Source organism: Carassius auratus, unplaced genomic scaffold (assembly GCF_003368295.1).
Source record: "Carassius auratus strain Wakin unplaced genomic scaffold, ASM336829v1 scaf_tig00003867, whole genome shotgun sequence".
NCBI lineage: Eukaryota > Metazoa > Chordata > Actinopteri > Cypriniformes > Cyprinidae > Carassius > Carassius auratus.
Window position 1 is genome coordinate 1 of NW_020523561.1, and position 25,383 is coordinate 25,383.

General features: G+C 37.2%; 1 protein-coding gene across 1 annotated transcript; it reads left to right on the forward strand.

The window, feature by feature from the left end:
• Nucleotides 1-52: 52 nt before the first annotated feature.
• On the forward strand, nt 53-23,570 carry LOC113070406 (uncharacterized). The gene is made up of 11 exons (XM_026243691.1): nt 53-99; nt 816-897; nt 1,543-1,622; nt 5,136-5,354; nt 7,805-7,813; nt 8,221-8,334; nt 16,707-16,728; nt 17,519-17,560; nt 18,560-18,633; nt 20,319-20,430; nt 22,423-23,570. Exons 1-11 carry the CDS (start codon nt 53-55, stop codon nt 23,002-23,004), a joined length of 1,383 nt encoding a protein of 460 aa, XP_026099476.1. The 3' UTR covers nt 23,005-23,570.
• Nucleotides 23,571-25,383: the final 1,813 nt, after the last annotated feature.

Sequence of the window (25,383 nt, forward strand, 5' to 3'; positions counted from 1 at the left end):
GGGTTGAAGGTGTCTGTTGTCAATGCCTTGGACATGCAGGTTGTGGTCTCTAATGTTGCCGCCCACTGTGGTGGAGGAGAATAAAGAGCAGCTGATTAGGTGAGAATTCCTCCTCGTGTGTTTCTCTGCACTGCTGCTTTTCCTTGAATGGCATTTAAGTGTTTCCTGCACTGTCAGCAGCCTTTGTTTCCCCTCTTGCTTTGATTTAAAAGGCCATCTCAATTGTTAAAAACACAGAATTGAGCTCAAAATTGCCAAATTTCAATAAGAAAAACATAACCACTACAGTATGCTCAGTAGATTGCAGAATAATCATAATAAAAGACTAAATGATTGTTTTAATAATACTAGTCAGGTGTATACTGTATATGGCAAACTAATGACAGTTACATTTCATTTATTTAATGTTCTGTATGCTTCACAACAGCATGAGTTATAGGAAGTATTCACAAACTCTGTTATATTTCGAAATCAAAAGAAAAAAGCTATTATATTTATATCTATCGCCTACTATGGAAAATAAAATAATAATAATAATCTGACAAGCATGATTGTCATGATCCTAAATGGAAAATAATCAGTGTAGAATGTGAAATACATGAATAAATGAACTTTTGTGTCAAAAATATGTTTTTTTTCTTAGAATTTCTAGGATGTTTTTCTGAGATTCACCTTTCAGGTTTAGCAAAAAATAGATAACTTCAGTGCTTTTTTAAGTTTATAAAGCAGAAGTATCAGAAATTAATGTGGGTTTGCTTTTTAATGTTTGAGGTATATAAAGTACTGTAATTTCATTTTGCATGTGTTCCCCCCAGTATTTTGGAGCGCTATGTGCAAGATCAGATCCCTGGTGCTAAAGTGATAGTGGAATCGATCGGCCCTCGCGGCACGGAGAAGGTTATGACTTGAGGACTACACCCAGATCAGACCTGCAGGTGTACGCCATCGACCCTCTCCACCAACAGAGCCATCTCCAGACAAGAGCTCTTCAAGTAAGCCAAACACACAGCCACTCCTGACACCTTTAACAAACATTTAGAAAAAGGGGAAAACGTCAGAGCCTTGTCCATCGTGCTACAGTATATCGTGCTGTCGTGACATTTCAAGTTTAAATCCGTCTTGCAACATTTCAAGATCCTTTTCAACTTTTGCTATTATGACATACTCTAGTCTAAAATAATAGTGGCAAAAATGAAAGAAAAAAAGTAAAGGAGACAAGGAAAAAACTGGCTTAGTGAACAGCTGTTCTTACAGGAAGCACCTTGTCCTCATCGGTCGAGAGGAGAAAAGCCCCCTGAAGTCCAGACACAGAGCAATATGCTCATTTAAACTCAGCTGTGCCCTCTGTCTCAGCAGGGAGACGCGTCTATCCCTGAGATCCAACACAAGTGATCAGGATTTTGTTTAAATATGTATTTACTGAGCCAACACACACATCTCATTCATATTCACAAGCACATGAGATCACAGACCACCTGCCTTATTCTGCCTTTCTAGACACACTTCTTACTCTCTAACATGTTTTATTTTGTTCGGTGTTAGAATGTGTTCTGCTTCTGTTTGTATCTCTACCAAAGCAGAGCAGCTGCCCAGATGACCATTTTATGCCTTAGAGGTTACTGGTAACAGTTCTTTAGAGAAATAAAGACATAAATGAAACTTTTTTTGAAATACTGCACAGTACGACATCATTTGCAAGTTTTTCATGTAAAATGTTTAAGTATGTATTAACATCTATAACTTTTTTATATTTCTTTTTTAAGATTTAAAGTGTTAGTTCACCCGGAAATGAAAATTCGTTCATCTTCTATTCACCCACGAAACATACTAGGTGTACGTGACTTTCTTCTTTCAGAATAATCCAATCTGAGTTATGTTAAAAATTTTCCTTGCTCTTCCAAGCTTTCAATGTGGGTAAGAGGTGTTTGTTGTCAACAGTTCAGAAGATGTGAAATAAAGCCTGTATGTCTTCCAGTTCCCAACAGTCAGCAAAAGTGAGAAAAGATGTATTTATTACGTTTGAAATCTGGATATTTATCTTACAAAAATGCATGGATTTGCATTTTGTAACAGATTCGCACACTTTATTTCACGTCTTCCGAACTGTTGACAACAAACAACCGCTTACCCCCACTGAAAGTCTTGGAAGAGCAAGAATTTTCATTCTCGGGTGAGCTAACCCTTTAAGATTTAATGTTAGGGTCTAAGGCAAAAAATCTAAGAATTCCAGCAGAATTCTCCATTTAATCTCTTTATTATTTAACAGAACCAACTGGGATATTCAAAGAAAAGTTATTGTAGTGTTATTGTTGTTGTTGTTGTTTGTTCAACCTCTGTCACTCTGAAATCTCATCCATGTTTGTTGTCCATGATGCCGAGCTGCAAATGAATTTTGAGAGCCTTGAAACTATTGTTATTTTTATATTTACATTTTTTTATTTAATTTTAGTTTGTATTAGTTTTTTTAATGTGATTTTATTATTATTATTATTATTATTATTATTATTATTATTATTATTATTATTATTATTATTATTATTATTATTATATAGCTTTATTCCTATTTTAGTTTCAGTAATTTCTCTAGAAAATAAAATTATTTACTCATTATTTCAGTTATTTAACATTTTTGTATATATTTCTATATCTTCTATATATTTTTTTCTTTGTTACAGATGAGGACATATTATTGTGTGTGGACATTATCTGTCTCCATTTGGCTGTTCTTCAGACTGAGTGTTTGTTTGTGTTCATGTACTTTTCTTCCTGAGAACAGCTGACTGCTGAGTTTTTTTTCCAGCCTTCTCCTGTTCTGCTAGAGACAAGGTTGTTTTCTGGTGTCTCAGGTCATAAAACTCAAAATCTGCTTCTCAAAGCTTTACAGTACAGAATGCTGTAAAGTACCTCAGCATTTACAAAAGTTCCCCTCACAAAACTAGTTCCTTTCTCCAGAATTCATCTGGTCACTCTTCAGTGGTGTTTCGTATGGATGAATCCAGTCATCCTGCTGGTTCGAAGCCCGTTGATTCAGAAATGCGATAAAAACAGGCAGCCATTGTTGAGCACGTTCACACTGCGTGTCTGTAACAGTTTGAGTTAACCCATGCTGTTTCTCTTCCTCCACAACAGGGACGTGATTCAAAGAGATGAAGGGCTTGTAGGTAAAACCAGGGGTTAATCCTGGATCTAACAATCTGAAATGAGGTTCCAGTGTCTTTGATTTTAGAAAAGTAACAAAAGTATTGGCAGTGTGTTCATCACTCTTTTCTGTTTCCTGTGTGCTTCAGTCCAGCTTGAGCCTGTTCCATTCCTTTTCCATGTAGTGAACCAGCAAATACCATACTGATACATAAATCTATATCCACATAAGCTATTTCAGCTTTACTTCAAATACTGAAAACTATTTTCCTTGCACTATTTTCCAAACCATTGTATGTCTTAACAAAGACTTGGAATAGAGTGCACGAGTCATTATTGGATATGGATTTTAGAATTGTATGGAGAACATTCTTCTTTTGTGTTTTATAGAAGAAAACATGTATAAAGGTTTGGAAGAACATGAGGGAGACTGAATTATCAATTTTCATTTTTTATTTAACTGTGCCTTTAAAAAAATACCATTTGTGGTTTTTCTATGTTAGAGATGAGTGATTTTTGTTATGTGTATGTTTGTGTGGACATTTTTATCTTATTTATTATTTTATTTTATTTGTGTGAGTAAGTGTAAGTCCAGTAATCACAGCTTGGAAATTCAAACCCGTTCTTTTGATTTTGTTATTCAGTTAAACTACATAAAAACGTTTCATTCACTATTTATTCATCTGCAGAACACCAAAGGTGAAGAATATTTCAGCTATGGAGAATAAAACAACACTGTAGACATTTTTCAATATCATCTTTTGTGTTTCACAAAGGAAATAAATTACACTCAGCCGGATTGAACTGATGGAACGTGGAGAGCACGTGTTTACAGGTGTAAATTCAGAATAGCAACAGAGTTACTCGGTTCACCTTGAAGATCAAAATCTATTCATCCTCAAATTCTTTAAAGCTGAAAGGGAAACTCTTCAGATGTTGTGGAGCTCATAAACACGTGGTTTTGTACAAGGTCTGTTTGACCACATAGATCAAACACACCCAGTCTTTCATCAGTCTGGATAATCGATTGTGTTTGAACAGTCCTGTTTACTAGGTGCTTCTGTTGAAGTGTTCTGCTGCATAGGGCTAATTGGTCTGCCGTGGATACTTATGAAGTACTTAACATGCAGGTCTATTTAAACATTATTGATCAACACAGTGTCAACAAAGCCGAGTCTTTTTACATTTCATGTCGACTGAGGAGAAAAGTACTCTTGCTCTGCTTTGGAGTGGCTCTGCTAATCAGATCTATATCAAGATATTAAATCATAATAACTCAGGTTGATGTTAGCACAGTCAAGCCATTTACACATGCAGGGGAGAATCAGGATTTCCATATCACGTTGCCTAGTAACCCATATGACGGACTGGAAAAGGCTAAATACAGCTGAACGGATGCTGCCCTCATTAGCAGGATTCTTGGCTCCCGTTTCTCCGCCGAAGATGTTTGGATTGACACTGAATGTTATCAACATGTAGCTGTCAATCATCTCAAGGCTGTCACAGTTACTACAGTATAAACATGCTGTGTATGTGAGCGGAAATGTACAGTCTTGTGATTATAATGTGCTTACTGTACAGGTATTTATTTGTGGAACAGTTTGACTTTTTAATCACACAGGCTTTATCTTATTATCGAATTTCATTTTTTTTTATTGTTATATTTTTAATATTTTTCAGTATAGTTTTAGTTTCATTCCTACAGTTGCTTTATGATTATTTATTTTTTGTACAATTATTTGCAGTATTTATTTTATTTTTTAATTTGATCACAATTTATTTTCAATACATTTCAATTTCTTTAATACAGTTCCAGTATTACTGTGCAGCCTGAAAGTGTACATACTTTTCTGTGTATTGACAGTGTATTTATTTATTTATTTATGTGCTAATGTTGTTTTTTGTGATTATTGTGTGCTTAATGTACAGGTCCATATTGAAAATTTTTTGAAAATAAAATTCTTGTCTAAAATGTCTGCTCAATGTGTGTTTGACAGGTTTCTGGACGGCAAGATTCTGGACATTAATAAAGAGTTCCAGCCGTTCCTGGGCGAGGGCGGGCGGATTCTGGAGATCCGTTCTCCTGACATTGCGGCGAGTGTGAAGAAGGCTGCGCAGGCGGTGGGCTACACAGAGGGGGCTCTGCTGGCGCTGGCCATCATCATCGTTCTGTGCTGCATCCCTGCTATTCTCATCGTCATGGTGACATACAAACAGTGAGTAGAAAATCCTGCTGTTCATCTGGTTTCAGGTGATTGGTCAGCTGGTCTCCCAGCCTGACCAGTTAAAGAAAAAAGTCATTTTAATTTGTATATTTGTAATTGTACATAAACAAATTAGTTTTTCATTATGGTTCAGTTTCATTCCTACCATTTTATTATGATATATATATATATATATATATATATAATTTTTTTCATTTGCTCTCAATTAAAAAAAAAAAATAATAATTCATACAGTTGCATTATTACTGTGATTTTTGTGGTGTTCTTTGTTCTTATTGATGGTCAAAGTGGTCAAAAGCACTCTAAAACCAGCTATAAAACCATCCACACAGCTTAGACTATTTTCAGGTTTTTTGTTTATTTGTTTGTTTTCAGTGGGGTATAATTAGTTAATAACTGACATAATTATTATTGGTAGAAGCGGTAGTATTTCAGTATCAGGAAGTAAGTTCTAATAATAAAAAATAACAATAACATTATTATTACTACTACTATTATTATTTATTAATCTGAGTAATATTAGTTTATTATTTTTTTATTAATTATAGCCAGCCAATAAATACAAACCATCATAATAATATTTTTCAATATTTTTAGTATTTGACACCCAGTTAATTAAGAAATGTAACAATAATAATACTTATTATTATTATTTCTAGGTGTAGTTGCTTTTTTCAAGGTGTACAAAAAGCAACAAAAATCATTTTATAGATATTTTTCTGCATATTCCCTTCATATTTCTTCATGACTGTGGTAAATGGGATTTGTTAAATCGCATCCCCCCTTACGTAACTTTATATTTCAACAGCTGCTTTCTAAGTGTGAGATTTTTTTGCCAGAGTAACCTGCAAACGTGAATTTTGTCGATAGTCAAAAGTTAACTATGATTACAAGACTAGTAGACATTTAGCTAGCGGTTAAGAAGTATATAAACATAATAAAGACAGCATATTTCTTGTACCTTCCATCTCAGAGCTGCTATCGTACACACATGAAGACATTTTACTCTCTATTTGTAACCTCTACAGCTCTGAGAGCATTGAGGACAGGCTGGAAAAACACACACAGTAGGTGAGAGAGATGAGTATTGGATGCCAGGTATTAAAATGGCTTTTTTTCAGTAATTAGCCATGCTAACAGGCTAATCTCCCAGCCAGCTCTGTGTGAAAGCAGATTAGTTATAAGCATTTGTGACATATCCCAGGCATTCGATCCATCAGTCACATCTACTCGTGAAAGCCCAGCATATGGGCCCGCTCTCCACACACAGCAGCTCCTCTGAGACGTGAGTGTGGTCCTGACCTTCTGCACACACCAGTGAGTCCGTCATCAGCTATTGTGTAAATACATAACAGATGGGTAATCATAGAGCGAACACAAACAACTAAACACACACACCTACAGCACGTGTATGAGAAGCTCGCTCTCGCACACACACGCATGCATGACTGCATTCAGATGTTTTGACGCATATTAAAGAGTTCAGTTTGTGACTACACTCTTGTACTAAAGGTGAAGTGACATTTTTTTTATGTCGTTCCATTTGGTTGTTTACTAAAGATGCCTAAAAGGTGAAGGATAAGTGTTAGCTTATATATCACAACACAAGATCTCACTCTGTCTTTCGAATAATTGCATTCTGATTAAATAAATTATATTGAGAGGAGCGCATCTTTGATAGCCTCCAGGAAGCCCAAGGTCAGGACGAGAGAGTGTGTGGATGAAATACAAAGATGGGAAGGAGAATAGAGAGCTGGAAAGACAGAGAGGTTTTGTTTCCCAGCTCTGGAGATGTGGGATAAACCGGGGTTATCCTGTGCTCTTATCACATTTTACAGCATGAATTATGCACTCACACCTGAAGCAGCTGAAATGGGCTGCATGGTTCAACACTATGAGCATTTTCTAGCCTGTGAAATGAAATTTGGACTCCCAGTCGATTAAAACTATGAATTAAGATCATGATCTATTACACAGTGAGTTGATTAACCAAGTTAATGACAATTACAGCCACGTATGGCAATTCATGTACGTGCAATAGAAATATTTTCTGGAAAAAGAGTGGTTAGAAAATCTTTTTTAAGGCATTTACATACAGGCCAGAGAGTATTATTAATTTGAAATGATATATTCATATAAATCATATTATATAATATTTTCTTGTATTTTCATATTTAGCATGCTATGTTATCCATCCGTTTTTTAAACAACTTGTCCTCTGAAAGGTTTGTATATTATATTATATTATATTATATTATATTATATTATATTATATTATATTATATTATATTATATTATATTATATTATATTATATTATATTATATTATATACATTGCTTGTGTTTTGATGAATTATTCCTGTGCTTCATTATTTAAACATTTCCCTTTCTTCTTCCTCTTTCCCTGCACTTCCTGTCACTGCATGTGGAACCTGCGGTCAGATTCAAAGAGTAAGTCCAAATTCTTCTTTTTGATAAATGATTAGCCAGAGACTGTGTGCCTTCGTACTCTCGTTATTCTGTTCAGACCTTTAAAACAGAAACGGCAGTCGAAAGCTCGAATGCCATACTCACTCCAGCCTTCTCTGATTCCAGCACAATAGCGATGCCTTTGAAAATGAACAGAAATGACCTCATAGAGTACAAAATGAGCCAGGTTCAGCTCCCTCCTAATAAAACACCTCATCTCAGTGTGAAAGGTGCTGAATAACCCATGATATTTTGCTTTGCATGAATAAAAAGTGCTGGAACAGTTCAAATGAGAGTTTCCAGAGCTCCAGACCTCATATGCTCCCATAATAGAGCTGAAATGAGCCTTTTGAAAAGAAGGAAACTCACTCTTTGGGGGTGCCTTACAGGAGGCAGGCCGAGTGTGCCAAAACCGCCCGTATCCAGATGGCTCTTCCTGCCGGAAAATCGACAGGAGGTGGCGCTCCGACCAATCTCTATGAGGAGCTGGGAGACGGCAGCATGTGAGTTACCTGTCCTAAATAATACCCCTGTAAGAAAATCAAGAATAGTTCACCCAAAACTGGAGATTCTGTCATAAAATGATTTCTGTAATCGTTCAAAACCTCTATGACTTATTTTCTTGGGACTCCACAAAAATATAATAATAATAATTTAATTTAACACTACTTTAAAAATGTACTTTCAATTTAATGTGCATTTCTTTGATATTAATCATTGAGTGGCAAGTATTCAGTCAAATTTCTTGAGTCAAATTTGTATGACATTAAAGTTCATAGACATCGAACTCATTCTAAATATGTGTGAATGAGATCCAACAAAACAAAATTGCGGCAAAGTGTATGATTTTTGATGACATTTGTATGGACAAAAGCAGCTTGAGCATTCTGCTAAATATCTTATCTCGTGTCACATGAAGGAAAAAGAAAGTCTTTCATGATTGGAATGTCATGTGGGCGTAAATAATAGAATAACAGAATATTCATTTATATGTGAACTTGCCCTTTAATGCCCTGACCTGGTTCTTCATTTGAAAAATACAGTATTTTTTCCTTGACATTTTCTAAACATTCTCTTTTTGACATCCCAAAGGTAATTGTTTCTTTAGGAAATTAGCTGTGTTTTTGGCTTTAATATGTCCATCCATAGAGATGTGCTCGCTGGATGTGTGGGTTTGGTGCAGCAGGAGTCCATTGCCAAGCTAAAGGCTGTTGTGAGTGGAATGAAATGTTAATAGATTAAAAGATTATAGCCGCAGCACAGCATCTGCGTCCCTCAGGTAAAGCCTTTTAAAGTGCTTTTGATTTAATGCAATCAAAACAAATGCAGCTGCTAACACAAATAGACAGCGAAAAAGACGCGGTTTTGAATTGAATCCATTAGAAAAGATGCTGAGATTGCTGGACCGTGTTTCTGAGTAGCAGTGTATTACCATCAACAGAAAGGAACATTAGGGGAGAATTTGTTTGATCGTGTATTGGGGAAACTTTTTTTTGGGGGGGGGGGGTAATATAAACAGTAGTCTTTCAGCAATCTTGTGAAACAATGATTAATGTGACCCTCAGACTGATTGTTGATGTGTGTATTTGTTTATTCTTGCCAGAAATTTCACCCCAAAAACAAAAGTAATAAGTTATTAATTTGATTTATTTCAAATGACTGTTATATATAGTTTAATTTAAATATGTAGTTTTAATTCTGTAATTCTGATTTAATTTAAATTAAGTAACAATTTAGTATAGGGTCCAATTCACACTAATAACTAGTTGCTTATTAGCATGTCTATTATACACATATTGGCTGTTTATTAGTGCTTATAAAGTACATATTATGCATGACATCCATAATCCTACCCAATACCCTAAACTTAACAACTACCTTATAAACTATTAATAAGCAGCAAATAAGGAGTTAATTGAGGCAAAAGTCATAGTTAATGGTTAGTTAATAGTGAGAATTGGACGCTAAAATAAAGTGTGACCAAATTAATAATTTGATAATATATGTGACCCTGGATCATGAAACAAGTCATAAGTAGCACCTACATTGCATTGATTCCTTGGACTCTGGTGCTTTTCCATTGCATTTTAAATAGAGATACGATCACACTTATCCACAGAAACCACCACTTACAGTATATATTACTTAGTTGAACTGTATGTTATTAATAAAAACACATTTGCATTTACACCTTTGTGAAACATGGTTTTGTGTGCATTTACATTTGCCGTTTTTTGTGGTAAAGTTTCTGTTTTTGATTCCGTCACTGAAAATGCATGCTAATGCCAAATGTGAACAGGGCCTGCCTGTGTTAAATTGTCATCATATCCCTCTATCTACATGGGTTTTTCCTCTCATGTTTCATTCATTCTCATCTTCTCTCTGCATTTTCCAGACTTGGACTACAGTGAGTAACATAAAATATGCTGCATTTCCCTGCAGTGATCTTTCCTACACGCTGCTTTCAATATATTTTATAAATCCCTCTTGACTTACATTTGTAGTTTCTAGTCCCTGTGTAACTTGCTCTGCAAGTTTTCTTTACCATTTCATTTGTTTTTACCCTTGATTCATGTCGAGTTGCATATTGAAAGGAACATTTTGATACTATTTACTGTTAAAAAAGAAAAAATGCACAGATACTTGTGTGTAGCTCTGTAGTGGATTAAAGCTTTAGTAGTTTGGCTAGATAAAGCCCTCGCCTCCCGGCTCTAGTGGTTCCTCGCAGTTCTCTCCTCAAAGCAAACAAACACGCTTCTTACGTCCTTCACTTTGAGACTCGCCAGTGTCACAGCTCATCTTGATTGATGTTTGAACCAAGATTATCTGAACAGATAGGGATTTCAAACTGGTTTATGAATGCAAGTGTATAATGTTTGCGCTTCGTAGCTGGAAATACACACTTTTGATTCTTGCTTGCATTCATCATATTATTGCTGCGTTCCATACAAAGTCGGATGTAGCAGGGTATTCCTACTAAATTTCTCAGTCTATATCACATTGCTCAAGGCCTAGATGATGGTGTGTAAAGAAACATGGCAGTGCTTGTCTTTGTTTTGCCGGTAGAACAGGGGCTAAAGGCACATCTTAAGCCCCACCCCACTCATCACAGCTGCGTACATCTATAGCATTAAAATAAAAAAGACATTATATGAGATCAACATAGCTTAGACTCTTCTTGTGTCATTGATCTGCCAGATTCAGTCTTTACACTGACCCAATGGGTATACCCTATGATTATAAACAAAAAAAGTTCATTACCTGTGTTTAAACATCTTTTTCTTTAAATATTTGCATTTTATTGGTTCACAAGTGAATGTTTATCATTAAATCTGTATAATTTCTGTATTGCATTTTTCCAAATAGGAACATGGAAATCCGACTTTCTGAATCGAACGCAGTATAAAGACTATTGTTAAGACTATTTATCTCAGAAGTCCTGACTAAGACTATTTGCCTGAGCTTTTTTAAAGCTGAATGTAAAATCTTGAGCAAATTTGTTTGGCCGAGCTCTTTCAAAGTCAATTAAAGTGAAGGATTTTTATTTAGTTTGACATTAGCGCTCTGTCCTCCCATGGCTTTTCTCTTCCCTCAATTCCTTCCTGTCTCTTTCCACACATGCTTCAATCTACTCTCCTTTAATTTTCTCTTGTGGGCTGCAGAAGGCGCAGAAAGTCTGTAATCGAGGAGGCAGATCGACAGAGTCTTATAAGAACCTTTGCCTCTCGTGCTATCGCCGCTCACAAACTGTGTGCCGGAAACGGAAAGTTGCTCGACAAGTTGCCCAAGTCAGAAAGCAACGTCACTTTCCTCTCAGATCAACGGCCGCTCACCACACAAAACCCGCTTTACAAGGATGGAGCGTCAAGTAGTCCTGAGCCCAACTCTGAGGTTCAAAGGGTCAGTGGGTTTTTGGACAGTGATGTCCCATCTCCGACAAGCCCCATCAGCCCGATGACTTCTTGGTCCTTGCCGTCCCGTATTCGAGGACGAGGGCTTTACGGTGACCTGCACCGACAGGCTCTCTGGGACCCTGCCGAATGGGAGGAGCAAGAGCTGAAGGCAGGGCTTAAGGACAGCAGGGAAGAGCTTGATGTTGATGTAGATCAAAGTGGTAGAGGCACAGAAATGAAGCTGTCGGTCCGAGAACAAGCCAGACAGTTTGAGCAGCAAGCTTTAGCCGAACGGACACCGAGACAGAGCCGGGACTCTTACGCATCTCTAGATCCGGACGACCCACTGCTAACCGCCTTCATGTTCTCATCCAGTCCAATTTCTGTTGGCAAGGACATCCCACCCTGCATTATCATCACGGGGGGTGATGGTGAGACTCCTCCCCCACCCATGGCTCAGCGTCCCACTCCACCCGTCCTGAGGAAGTTCAGCTCCAGTATATCCAATTACATGACGGTGGAGCCTTGTGAGATCACTCTAGAATTCATATTGGACTCTCCGGGAAGTCCGCCAACCCCTCCTCCTGCCCCATCCTGCTCTTTACTTTCTCCTCCACCTGTGCGACAGGACTCCACCCCACCACCTACCCCGTCTCCTGTTCAGTCTCCTGAACCCCCTGCTCAGTCTCCAACTCCTGCACCTAAGCTAAGAGGGATCCTCAAGAACACAGGCAGATCTGCCAACCGCCTTGATGTGAAAGATGACAGCACTTGCGAAGGAGGACTTAAAGTCTCCAAGACTGTTGTTCTAAAAGAGACAGAATCAAAACCAGTTGAAACAGATGGCAGCCAATCAGAATCAGACTCTTCAGCTTAGCTCCCAAACTACCAATCACAACGAAATAAGAGACTCCGCCCAAAGCAGCCCTTCGTTGCTGAATGAACTCTGGAACTCTTCTGCTATCTTCTTTCCAACTCCTTTGTCTATATCATTACTTACTTTTCCCTGTATCATTTCGAGGGCACTTTACTTTGAGAGCACTTTATAATATATTTCAGAGGAGGTCAAAAAAAGCATATAGTTTCATTTGTTTTTCTATGTTATGAGTGAGTTGTCTTTAAAGAGCGGTTGCTTGTGGATTTGTCAGTCCAATAGAATAACAGACAAAGGGAGTAAACAATTTGATTTAAAATATTATGCTATAATTAAAATTTTGGACAATGAAATCCTACAAGTATAAGCAAATAACAATGTATTTTATAAGAACAACTCTAATGGATCATAATAACGATGCTTTTAAAAGTATAGGAAAAGGAATTTGCAGTAATGCATTTATATGATCAAAGGAGTGAATGTGTTCTTGTAGAAGATTCTACCTCTAAACCGTTTTTCTTTATTATTATTTTTAATTTAGTGATTTAAACTGTTCTGCTGATTTCAGATTGTTTTCTTTTGTTTGTTTGTTTTAGTTATTTTGGCAATATGAAAAGCTCTCTGAAATGTAACACACTACTCTTTAAAATTTTGTTTTGTTTAGTGAGATTGTTTTAAGAAATGTATGCTTTTATTCAGCAAAAAGTGACAGTAAAGACATTTGTTATTAAAAAACATTCTATTTTAACTAAAAGCTGTTCATTTGAACGTTCAATTCATTAAAGAATCCTAAAAAACAGTATCCTGGTTTCCAATAAAATATTAAGCAGCACAACTGTTTTTGTGCCACATAATAAGAAATTATTTTTTTCTTGAAAAGCAAATCGGCATATTGAAATCATTTCTGAAAGATCATGAGACAGTGAACACTGGAATAACAGCTGCTAAAAATTCAGCTTTGACATCAAAAGAATTAATTACACTTTAAAATATATCAAAATAGATACTTTAATATTTAAAAAAAAAATTGAATGTATTTTTGATCAAATAAATGCAGTCTTGGTGAGCATTTCAACATCTTAACGACACGTAACTTTTGATCAGCAGTGTATATTTTTTAAGAATATTTATTTTGTATATTTGTATTTAACATTTATATAGTTTTTTGCAAAATATGCATAGCATGCATTTATCAGTTTACACATTTATAAGAAAATTTGAGCAAGTGGAATAATGTTTTACCAGTGGTATATATGAAATTATATATACATGAAACTATATATACTTTTTATCAAATTAATCAAAATAATATTTGAACTGATTGTCACTGTGAATATTTCATGTTTAAATGTAGCACACCCCGTTCTTCGTAGCAGGCAGATGTTGGTGTGAGGAGCTGTTATCATGATCATGTGACTCTGAGAGGAATGTTTGTTGATGATAAAGGTAGTGACAGACTGTTATCAATTTTGATTAGAATGGGCCTTATAATTAAAGATCAGATTTTGTTTGATCAATTTAGTATAATAAAAAAAAAGAAAAAGTATGAATTTAACCAAATTATCCAATAGCCTGCACAGCCGAAGTAATGTCAATGGAAAAGGAAGGTCATTTCAGAGGTATAGCAGGTTATTACATTTTGATTGAAGATTTGAAAGAGACATTTTTATTTAGAATAATGAGCACTGGTGAATCACAATAAGACTAGGAACATGCATTAAGAAAGTAAATAGGGTTGGTTTTGAAGGTTAAAAACAGGTCATTCTTTATATGTCTTTCTGATGTATTCACCGTATCTCGCTCTTTATCTCTCTTCCCTGTTCTTTTAGTCTCACTAACCCTTTTTAAAGGCTGTCTAGAGTGCCAGACCTCCTGAAGCTCTCCGGTCTCGGTTCAGTCCTGCGGATGTTTTTTGCCCTTTCAGAAATGCAAGCAGACAAGAATCACGTCGAGATGAAACAATACCGCTAATTGTTTATATGTGGCACAAGGCAGGGGGACGTTCGCTCCGCTGTCCCACACTGAATTCACCCCATCAGGCGCACAGTCAATGTCTCTCCATTCATACAAACCGCTCCTACAATATCTCAGCAGGGGTCTTCAGATGACATCTCCCTCATCCATATTGAGAAAAATCTGTTTGAAATCTGTCATCATCCCATAAGCAAATGCTCACCGATTTGCTAATGTTTCATCTTTGGTTCTGATGTGTTTGTTTATTTTATTACATAGAAATTAGGTCAAATTACACTTATTAGAAGAAGTAACTGATATATGATATGAAATAACTGATATGAAGTACTCTCATTTTCTAATAGAGCAGAAGAGAGCAGTTTTATTTTGTGTGGTGAGGCAGGGAATATACAAGGAGGGAGGAAGTGAGGAAGATATAAACACAGGAGAGAGAAAAAGAGAATTAGGGTTAGTGATGTCAACAGCAGCGATTGATTAGTTAAATTTCTCCAGACCTCGCCGGCTGTGCTTTCATCCTGCTGAGCAGTTCGTGTGAATATAGAGCCGTTCCTCTGAACCTACAAACAAGCCCTGACACTTAGCACAACATCCACTCAGTTTGCACATAAATCATCTGCCTTAGAACACATACATAACACATCATTTGTAATCCTTAGTAATACTATCTATTCTTTGTCGTCTATTGTATTGTTGTAGGTAGAATCAAAATGAAAGCCTGTTTCCAATATGATTTTTAATCTCACAATTCAGATTTTTTTTCCCCCTCACAATTGTGGATGTTGTGCGTAAGTGTCGGGGCTTGTTTGTAGGTTCAGAGGAACGGCTCTATATTCACATGAACTGCTCAGCAGGATGAAAGCACAGCCGGCGAGGTCTGGAGAAATTTAATTAATCAATCAATGAGTCCGCCGTTGAAATTACTAAGCCTAATTCTCTTTTTTAGTGTTTGTGTCTTCCTCACTTCCTCCCTCCTTTCCTATTCCCTGCCTCACCACACATAATAAAACCACTCTTTTCTGCTCTATTAGAAAATGAGAGTACTTCATCTCAGTACTTTGTCTATTAAAAGGAGATCTTACTTTAATGTTTTTTAAAGTACACACATACACACTCAGAACAACATGATGTTGTAATCACTTAATGGAGTTTCTTCTTGGCCCTTGAGAGACCCCTCAAATGTAACTTTCCTGGAAATGTTGTTTGTGAATGATAGGACAATTTATAGCTACTGCATTAAATGCAGGTTGTTTGTTAGTGTGTGTGTGTGTGTGTGTGTGTGTGTGTGTGTGTGTGTGTGTGTGTGCGTGCGTGTGTTGGTTTATTATTAATTAGAAAACAACATGCTTCAAAAAGCATATTAATGTGTGAACTGCATCTTTAGTTAAGAGGTGATTTTCATTAAATCTTCATTTTATTTCCGCCCTAGTTTTGAGGACCCCTCTTTTAGATGTAGTAAACTTTTTTGTACAATTTTGTTCCAAAACTATAGCCAGGTAAACACACACACACACTGGTTTCCATGTTTAATGGGGACATTCCAGATGTGTAAATTTGGTGTAACCAAATTTATTTGTATTACTTGTATAACGTTGGGAATACCAGGTACGGACACACACACACACACACACACACACACAGACTGAACAATATGCTGCTCATTTGTCACAGTGTTTTAATCACTTAGTGGGTTTCATTCTTGGCCCTCGAGAGACCCCTCAAATGTAACTTTCCTGGAGATTTTGCTAGTGTATGATAGGACAGTTTCTAGCTACTGCATTGAATACAGGTTGCGTGTGAGTTTGTGTGCATATGTTGATTTACCACTCATCAGAAAATGGCTTGTTTGGGAAAAGCAGATTAACTTGCTTGTGAAGTCTTCGTTGTAGGTAAAACTGCTTGTGTCAGGACTATCTGCCCCATTTCCCTGAGTGCATTTTTATCTTTCAAGTGCTTTTCCATTTAAATATGGTGTTTTCATTCTGGTCCAGTGATAAGAAAGGACAGGAAGTGTTGAAATGCACAAAAGTGAGTCAGACTCTACAAGAACAAGTCTAAAATCACTTAGCTAGTCAACAAATTGCCCATATTCAGGTATTTAATTCTTTATCATCATTTTTTTTTCTGTCTCTTTCAGCAGGCGTGGCTTTGGCAGAGAGGTGGGTCTTTTTTTTTTACATTTCCTTTAATCTCATCACTATTTCTATCACTTAGAGTTAAGATTTGCTAATGCAAAACTCATAATTCTACTTTAACTATGACATTTTCCTGCATGGATATGAATAATACCTCATCATGGTATCATGATAGTTACTTTTGCATTGGCAGACACCTCTTAGATTTTCATTAAACATGTAAAAATCCAGTTCTATGTAGTTGATTTATTTGAAGGTAAGAGTGCTTTAATAGTACCTTGTGAGAGGCTTACACTGAAATCTCAATGAGATGAAGGGAGCAATTGAAACTTTGCCATTAAAGTTAAATTTACACCCCGCTAAGGAGTGTTAATTGAAGAGTCTTGTCTTTTCTCAGTTCTGCCCGCACACATGATTTTGCAGCCAGAACACGTCACGTCAATGTCTAAGATGCAAAGTTAATGCATATAGGTTGCATATGCATGCTGTCAAACACAACCTTTTCTGACCTTTCAGGCACTTTAGCTCTTAAAATTGGGTCTACTTCTTAACATAGAACATTTTCCCCTCGTCTGCATCTCTGCTATTATCTTTCTCAACAGGAGCTGGTTTTTCTCCCCTCTTTCCTGTTTTTAATGCAAATCTTTTAGCTGTCATTTTCTCTATCTGATCATTCATTTTAAATGTATGCAGCGACATCTTTTCTTGCTATTCTCTTTGTCTGTCTTTTATTCGGTGCTGCCTCTCATGTATTCTCTCTTAGTGTCAAATCTTTTTTTTTCCTCTCCCTCTCTTTTCTTTGTGACTGTGCCAGCAGCAGCAGCAGCTGTTGAGACCCTCTCTGCTCCGGCCTGAGGTAACATCTCTGTTTTTCTGCATGCCTTTCCTTCGTTTTCCTTGACAAATCTTCCTATTGTTACTGAAGATGTTTTATAAGGTCCCCTGATAAACATTTCACTGTTAACACAGGAGACAAAACTGCACTCAAAGGGTTTTTAATAGCCAAGTAATATTCCTGAAAATATAAATGCTGTCAGCCTGAATTCACACTAATGTCCATTCCTTCATTCAGGCCTTCCACAGAACATAAAAATTAGAAGTTTAGCAGCATGTCAAAGTCATAAAGTTAAGGGGAAGAAGACTAGGGAAGGTTTTATGAATCCATACAGGCAAAATTCAGATTTATTATTAGCTGAAATTGAAACGTAGGGATGAGTAAATGATGCAAAGATTTTCATTTTTTGAATGAACTGTCCCTTCAAAATACAAGAAAGAAATTAATTCTCAGCAAAGGATGCATTCAGTTCAAAACTCTATTTTAAATAAATGCTGTTTTTTGAACTCTCTATTAATCACAGAATCCACAAAAATATTAAGCAGCACAAGAAAACAAGCTGTTTTCAACATTGATAATAATAATAAATGTCTCCTGAGCACCAGATCAGCAAATTAGAATGATTTCTGAAGGATCATGTGACACTGCAGACGTAGTAAAGAAGTAATGAAGCTTAATCACTACATTTTTAAATATATAAAAATAAAACACTGTCATTTTGAAATTGCAACTATATTTTACATATATTTTTCAATATATGTTTTTATGTATTTTTTTATAAAATAGATGATCAGCCCTGCTAAGCATGAAAGATCTTCAGATCCTTCAGACCCCAAATTTTTGAACAGTAGTCTAGTGTTCATTTGCATTCCCAGTTTAAATTAAGTTACAGTAATGGGTGAAAAGCACACAGTGCGCCAGAAAAGTAATTGGCTGTATCAATTTTGCTCCAACCCTGACTAATTTTAGTAGCCCGTGTGAAGATGAAGTCTGACATCTGTCTTTATGTTTGTATTTTAGGCTCTCTCCATGGAATCCGGTATCGACCCTGGACAAGATTACTATTCCCAAGACTACTATAGCTACGATCAAGGGTGAGTTTCAGAGTATACACGAGGCTAGTGTGTCTTTGTTCCAGACTGAGTTTGTGTATTTCAGATATTTTACATCTTCACTTAAAGGTTGAGTATGTAATGTCTTCCCCTCTTTCTTTCTGTCTGTATCCAGTCACCTTATCCTTGATCACTTCTTCAGTAGTTCTCTACTTTCTCTATTGCCGTTTTTACAATTGTTTTGATGATGCCAAGACACCTGAGCCCCCAATAAAAAAAAAAAAAAAAAAATTCCAACCAGAGAAACAGAGGCTCTCCAATTAAAGACGTGTGATTTTACCGTTAAAAGATCCTGTAGTGAGTACAGTACACTAATTGAGCATCTTGTGTGTCCAAGTAGGAGACAGCAGAAGTGAGAGAAAGAGGCGTAAACACTCTCAAACTGACACGTAATGTACCATCGGAACAGCTTAACTATTGGAACAGATGCTCCTGCAAATGTTGAACTGCATGGTTTTAACGTCAGCCCATCTGATGAGATGCTGGAAGCTTTGATGAGATTAATGTGCCCTCACCTCCACACAGCCGTCTTTAGCTGAGCTCAGTGGATTCATTAAGACGTGAGCCGCATGTTTGCTTGTAGGACTTTCAGAGATCAGACTCAAGTGTAATGGCATCCTCTATTACGTTCTGTAGAGTCATTCGATTTTTGTAGAGAGATGAGCAGCAGATGGTCTTAAAGGCCTCTGTAGTGCTCTGAGCGTTAGCTGTGAGCACCACAGAACAGACGATGTGCTTTAACATGAAGATCAAGACATCAAAACTGCTGATGATAGACTTCTTAAGGTCTTATTTAACATTTTAAAATGGATAGTTCCAGACCTCGATGCAGATCAGTCAATCCAGAATTCCAGTCATGCTAAAGTACACAATATAAAAGAGATAAGATGCAAAACAAATGCCCATCTAGCAATTAATTTCAGCACTAGGTAAGTTGACATCTCAGGGAAATATGACATTTAAAATATTTGCTCCAAAGATTGATTAAATTGTCAATAATTTTTTTTTTATCAATAACAGAATTGTTTTCTTGAGAATTCCCTCAAACTTTTCTCAGATTCCTTTAAATGTCAAGGTTTTTTGTCCATAGTCAAGGCCTTTGAGAAAGAAGGGTGGCTTTGATTCCGCAGACATCAAGGGACAGAGTGGGGAAGATAAATGTTGCACTTCTGTGAGGCTGAACTGCACCTGCTATCAGAGAGACCCGGCCTGCTGAAGATCCAGGGCTATTTAGAGAGCTTAGGAATCTTTAATGGGGGTTTAGACTTTAATCCCTGGATCACAGGGACTGTTTGTCCTAGGTGGGTGGAGCTATGCATGGGCTGATGTTGATTGCGAGTGTAATAAGGCATCTGTTTTGCCTTTCCCATCTTCAATAAGTGTATCTATTTTAAAACCTGTTGGAGGTCTCACTCCCACAATACTCAGAATTGAGGTAGCACAGTGGAGGTTAAGCAGAGTAAAAAAAAAAAAAAATTAAAATCAAATAAACTTTAAAATAAAAAGAAAAGCAATGTGTCAAGACAAACTTTTGGAAAGAACGCATGTGATTGAAGGGATGGGATAAATCCATCAATTGGAAATAAGCAAATTCAACTTTAATACTTATGCACACAATAACTTTAAGGTATGTTCATATGTTATATTATTTCCATTATTTTCTCCAGGTATGAACCCTATCCACCCTACGGCAGCCGCAGGAGGCTGATTACACCTATGTATGATGAGTATGGAGAGGCCATCATGGAAGATGAAGGATATTACTATGGTGGACCAGAGGTAATCTTACACATTCATTCATAGGAAACTTGAAGAAAATGTTGCAGAAAGGATGATTTTTCTTGTTTGTAATCTTGTCATCATCAAAAGGATATAACTTTAGTAAATATAACAGTAATAATTTAATATAGAGTTTGGCCATTTAATATTAGTAGTCTTGATTGACAAGATTGTTTTAAAGGATGTCACAATAGGATTGGGCAAAAGGGCGAGGGGGGTGGAGAGGTCCTGGACGTGGAAAACGAGTGGGATTCCAGAATTTCCCACCAGAGGATGAGATTGAACAGGCGAAGAATCCAAAACTGCAAAGAGGCAGAAGTCTGTCATGAAGCTCAGCAAGTTGCTCACTGCTGGGAGGAAAACTGAACCTACCTCCCCATGGAAAAAGGCCAAGATTTTCCTGATGATTTTTGGGAAAGCGAAGAAAGACAAATATTATGCCAAGCTGACATCTGCACTGCGTATTGACAGTCAAGAGAGCTTGAACTGTCAGAGTCAGCATTCGAGAAAGAATCTCAAGCTGAGAAACGGTTCATAGGTGGAATCCAGCTCACCAGAAGAATCAGGGTCTGGAAAGACCTTAGGGATAGAAAAAGAGTCTGGTTCTGAGACTGAAAAATCAGGACTGAGGAAGAGTCTAGTGCTGAGAAGAGTTCTGCCACAGAAAAGGAGTCCAAGAAAGAATCTGAAGAAGATGAAGAGTCTAAAGGAACAGAAGAGTCAGGATCAGAGCCACCTTCTGCTCGCTCCTCAATGAACTCATCCTGTACTGAGGGGTCCTCAGAGGGTTTGAGTGCAGGAGCACGAAGCAGCAGAAGTGGGAGTGTTTCCAGAAGTGCAAGTGGTACTCCAAGTGGCAGAGGATCAGGTGGCACCTCTAAGGGGTCTTCAATAAGGTCGTCACAAGTTTCAGTGTCTGGTGAGGAGAGCAGCGGTGAGATAGGGTCAGCGAGTGGCTTTGAAGAGGCATCTGGGACAGAAATGAGGATCGGCTGGATCTGCTGGATCTTCTGCATTGGATGATGATGGATCAGATGGCGCTTCCATGTCCGGCTGTGAGAGAAGCTCCACAAGCACAAGATCAGCAGGAGGAAGTCGCCGTTCTAGCAAGAGCATCATTACCCGATCCTCCCAGGACAACATTGATGAGGAACGTGAGGAGGACGAAGAGGCTTCTGAAAAAGAAGATGATGATAGGGAGGAGGATGATGAAACAACAGAGCAGAGAGTCGGCCAGTGAGATAAGTGATAGATCAATGTCACAGAGGTCAAGTGTGATCTCTGGAGCAAAAAGTGCAGGCACACCATGTGCCTCAGAAAGCAGCGTTCAGAGTTCAGATGAGAAATTTGGAGGCCTTTCGGTAATCATAGAGGTGGATGAGGATGCCATAAACTCCGGCTGTGGCTCGGGATCTGAGAGCTGCTCTAGGAGTTGCTAACCATGGAAGTAACAGATGCAGATTCTGACTCTGGCGACTCTACAGCTTTCTAAAACGGGACCAAGTAAGACCTAACTAACTTCTGCCATGGAGTGAAGTGATTCCCACTTAATTACTTTCTTTTCTCTTATACTGGACGTGTTTCGGAACCATTCCAACTGCGTGGAAGTGCTGAAAATTACATTACATTACCAACCCTAAACTGTTTTCAGATTGTTTATTTGTACTTTAAAACTTCTCATGTTTCCGTTTCCAAAAACAGTATCCCTACGTATGAGTGCTTTAATATGATATTGACACTACGTCTTCTTTAGGCATGCACACAAGATTCCATTTATGATTGTAGTTTTTTTACGGCTGGGGCCATATTTGCCAAAAAATCTTAAAGCTAATAAATGTTAAGAAACTCATAGCTAGGAACTCTTAGCAGGACTCTTGGTGATAAAATAAAATTGTTTGTGAACATGACCCATGGTATCTACCATTCCCAGTTAGTGGAGATTATGTCTTTGATAGCTGATTTATGTTAATAATTCTTCTCTCTGATCTCCAGGCTGGCAAAAGGAAGCGAATCAAACTGCTGTTGGACCGAGAGCATGACACGACTTCAACAGGAGAAGACAGTGGACCAGACGTCCAGCGCAATCGCATACCCAACATCAGCAGCCACAGTAACATCAACGGATCGGTATACCTTGCCCAAAATGGTACCATCATCCGAACACGGAGGCCCCCTTACCCCAACAACTTAAAACTGGGCTCACCAACACGATTAGGTAAACAGTTTAAAAAACTGGACAAGCTAGGTGTCACACATGAAGAGCATTTACCTTTAAATGGAACAGAAGACAATGGGCCTACTATCAGCACCACCACTGCCCATTCCTATGTTACTGATCACAACCTTAACTCCAAAGAGTGCAGTGTAATTGGACCTAACAGCATAGGGCCCAAATCCAACATCTATAAAGCCTGTTCGGAGCAGGATAAGGGGTGCTGTGAGCAGGAGTCCTCAGTGGACAATGGGGAAATTAAAGAGTTGGTAGACTCTCAATGTGAGCAAACACTGTCTGATGAAGAAGAGCTCTGGATGGGTCCCTGGAACAACTTACACATACCAATGACAAAACTCTGATTTCTAGTTTTGCTAATGCTGATGGTACTGTTTCTATTTAGTTTCCTTTCTAGTCTTTTCTATCTTCTATTTGGGTTCTATAAAGAGTTTATCTGGATTCTGTTGTACACACATCAGACACCGACTAAGAAATGTGATTCTCTTATAAAGAATTCATGCAGATGACTATATTTCACTTCTTATTGTAGTGTCAGATTAATTGTTGTGGAAGACAGGGCTATTCTGTACGAATTTCTTTGCCTCAAGTCAGCCGTTTCCAAGATGTATAAAACTGTATAATTAAAGATATTAGTTATCATATATGATTTCACAAACAGACAATACAAAAACAAAAATGTAGCCGAATCAAACCGTTTAGAAAGTGTGTCCATTACAGCTTTGACTGAAGAGTATTTTTTAATAAATGAATCAACCAACGGTTGTTCAAAAACTCCCTAAAAATCAGTATAACCAGTGAAGGCTGCTACACTCAGTTATTCCTCACGTTTTTAATGGATGTATTTTTTACATTGAGAATATATATGGTTGTAATGGCCCGAATATTTTGAAAAGATTATTTACATAGATCTATAAATGTATACGTAATAATATATACAGTCTATGTATTTTGATAACTTCAACAATTATTTTCATCAAAAATTTAAAAAAAAATTTGTTTTGTTTTTTACACTGGTCAAATAGTTTGAAGCTTTGATCCATAATCATCATCATCATGAATAAAAATGTGAACATGATCCAAACGTGTTTGTCAATAAATTGACAATTAGCAAACCTTTTTTATGTTCATACATACAATGTTCATAGAATGGAATATCACTCTGCTAAATGTCTCCTTAAAGTGTGTTTTATATTTGTATTTACTGAACTGCTGTGTTTTACAGGTCAGATATAGAAGATATAAGGGAAGCTTTCTCAGATAATAATTAAGAACACAGAGGCTTTCTCTGATGAATCACTGAGCACAAGCTGAATATGAACATTTTTCCCAACAGTCTTTCATCTGCCCATCAAAGGCTGACCACTCTGTCAGATATGAATAATTGTCAGTCCAGATTATTACACCTGCCTGGGGAAAAAGAGGAAACTGTCTTTGAAGATTGGTTTTAAAAATGTTTATTGGTGCCTATGACAGGATGAAATTCTTACTACAGAAATAATACCATTTGACTATATACTCACAACTATACAATGGTCATTTCAGGTCTTCTAATTTGCCTGGACAACTAGTGTTCCGCTGTTCATTTCATTTTTAAACACTCAAGTAAAGAAAACATAAATTTTTAAGTGATTACAGCCTGCTTGTTTGGTTTAAGCTTTTCTAATTGACCTGCCATGTGGCAGTATTTTCCACAATTTTTCACACTTGATTTTTGAGTGCGTAATGTTTTTTTGTACATTGTACATGTTTTTGTAATTTTTTGTGTGCATACAGATATCTATGAAGTGATTGACTGTTAACTGCACAGTTGTACGCTCACCAGCAGAGGGAGACACACTATTTACCCATCATAGCTCTGATGGTCATTACTTACTAGTCTTACCAATGCAAATCACACAGACCATGTATTGTGTTGTTCAGAATACATATTTCAAATGGAAGAAAAAAGAAACCACCGGATGTATTAATTTTGATTTGCTTTCTGAATTTAAATCATGCTTTGAACACCTACGCTAGGTGCTCCTCGCAAGATTTCTGACAGAGCAGTGAAAAAAAATATTGGAAGAGTTTTCTAAGAACCAAGGACCACTTGTGGAGATATTCAGGAAGACCTGGAATTAGCATGTACAATCGTTTCAAAGAAGGCAATAAGTAATGCACTCAACTGCCATGGCCTGTATATACACTACCATGCAAGACTCCATTGCTGAAGAAAAAGCATATTGAAGCACGTTTAAGGTTTGCTGGACCACATTTTGACAATCCTGCGAAATACTTGAAGAATATAGTCTGGTCAGATGAGACTGAAATTAAACTCTTTGGATGCCATATTACACATGTGTGGAGGGTCAGTATAATGGAAGGAAGGATGAATGGAAAAATGTACAACACATTCTTGATATAAATCTGCTGCCATCTACCAGGATGATGAAGATGAAATTAGGCAGGACATTTCAGCAAGATGGTGATCCCAAAAACTCTAAGAAAAAGAAAATAAAGCTTCAAGAATGGCCCAGCTAATCACCTGACTTCAATCCAATATAAAATCTATGGAAAGAACTGCAGATCAGAGTTCACAGAAGAGGCCCGCAGAACCTTCAAGATTTGAAGACTGTGTGGAAGAATGTGGAAAACCTCGGCAATGTATGTGACTAGTTTGTACATACAGGAGGCGTCTTGAAGCTGTCATTAACAGCAAAGGCTTCTGTACAAAGTAATAA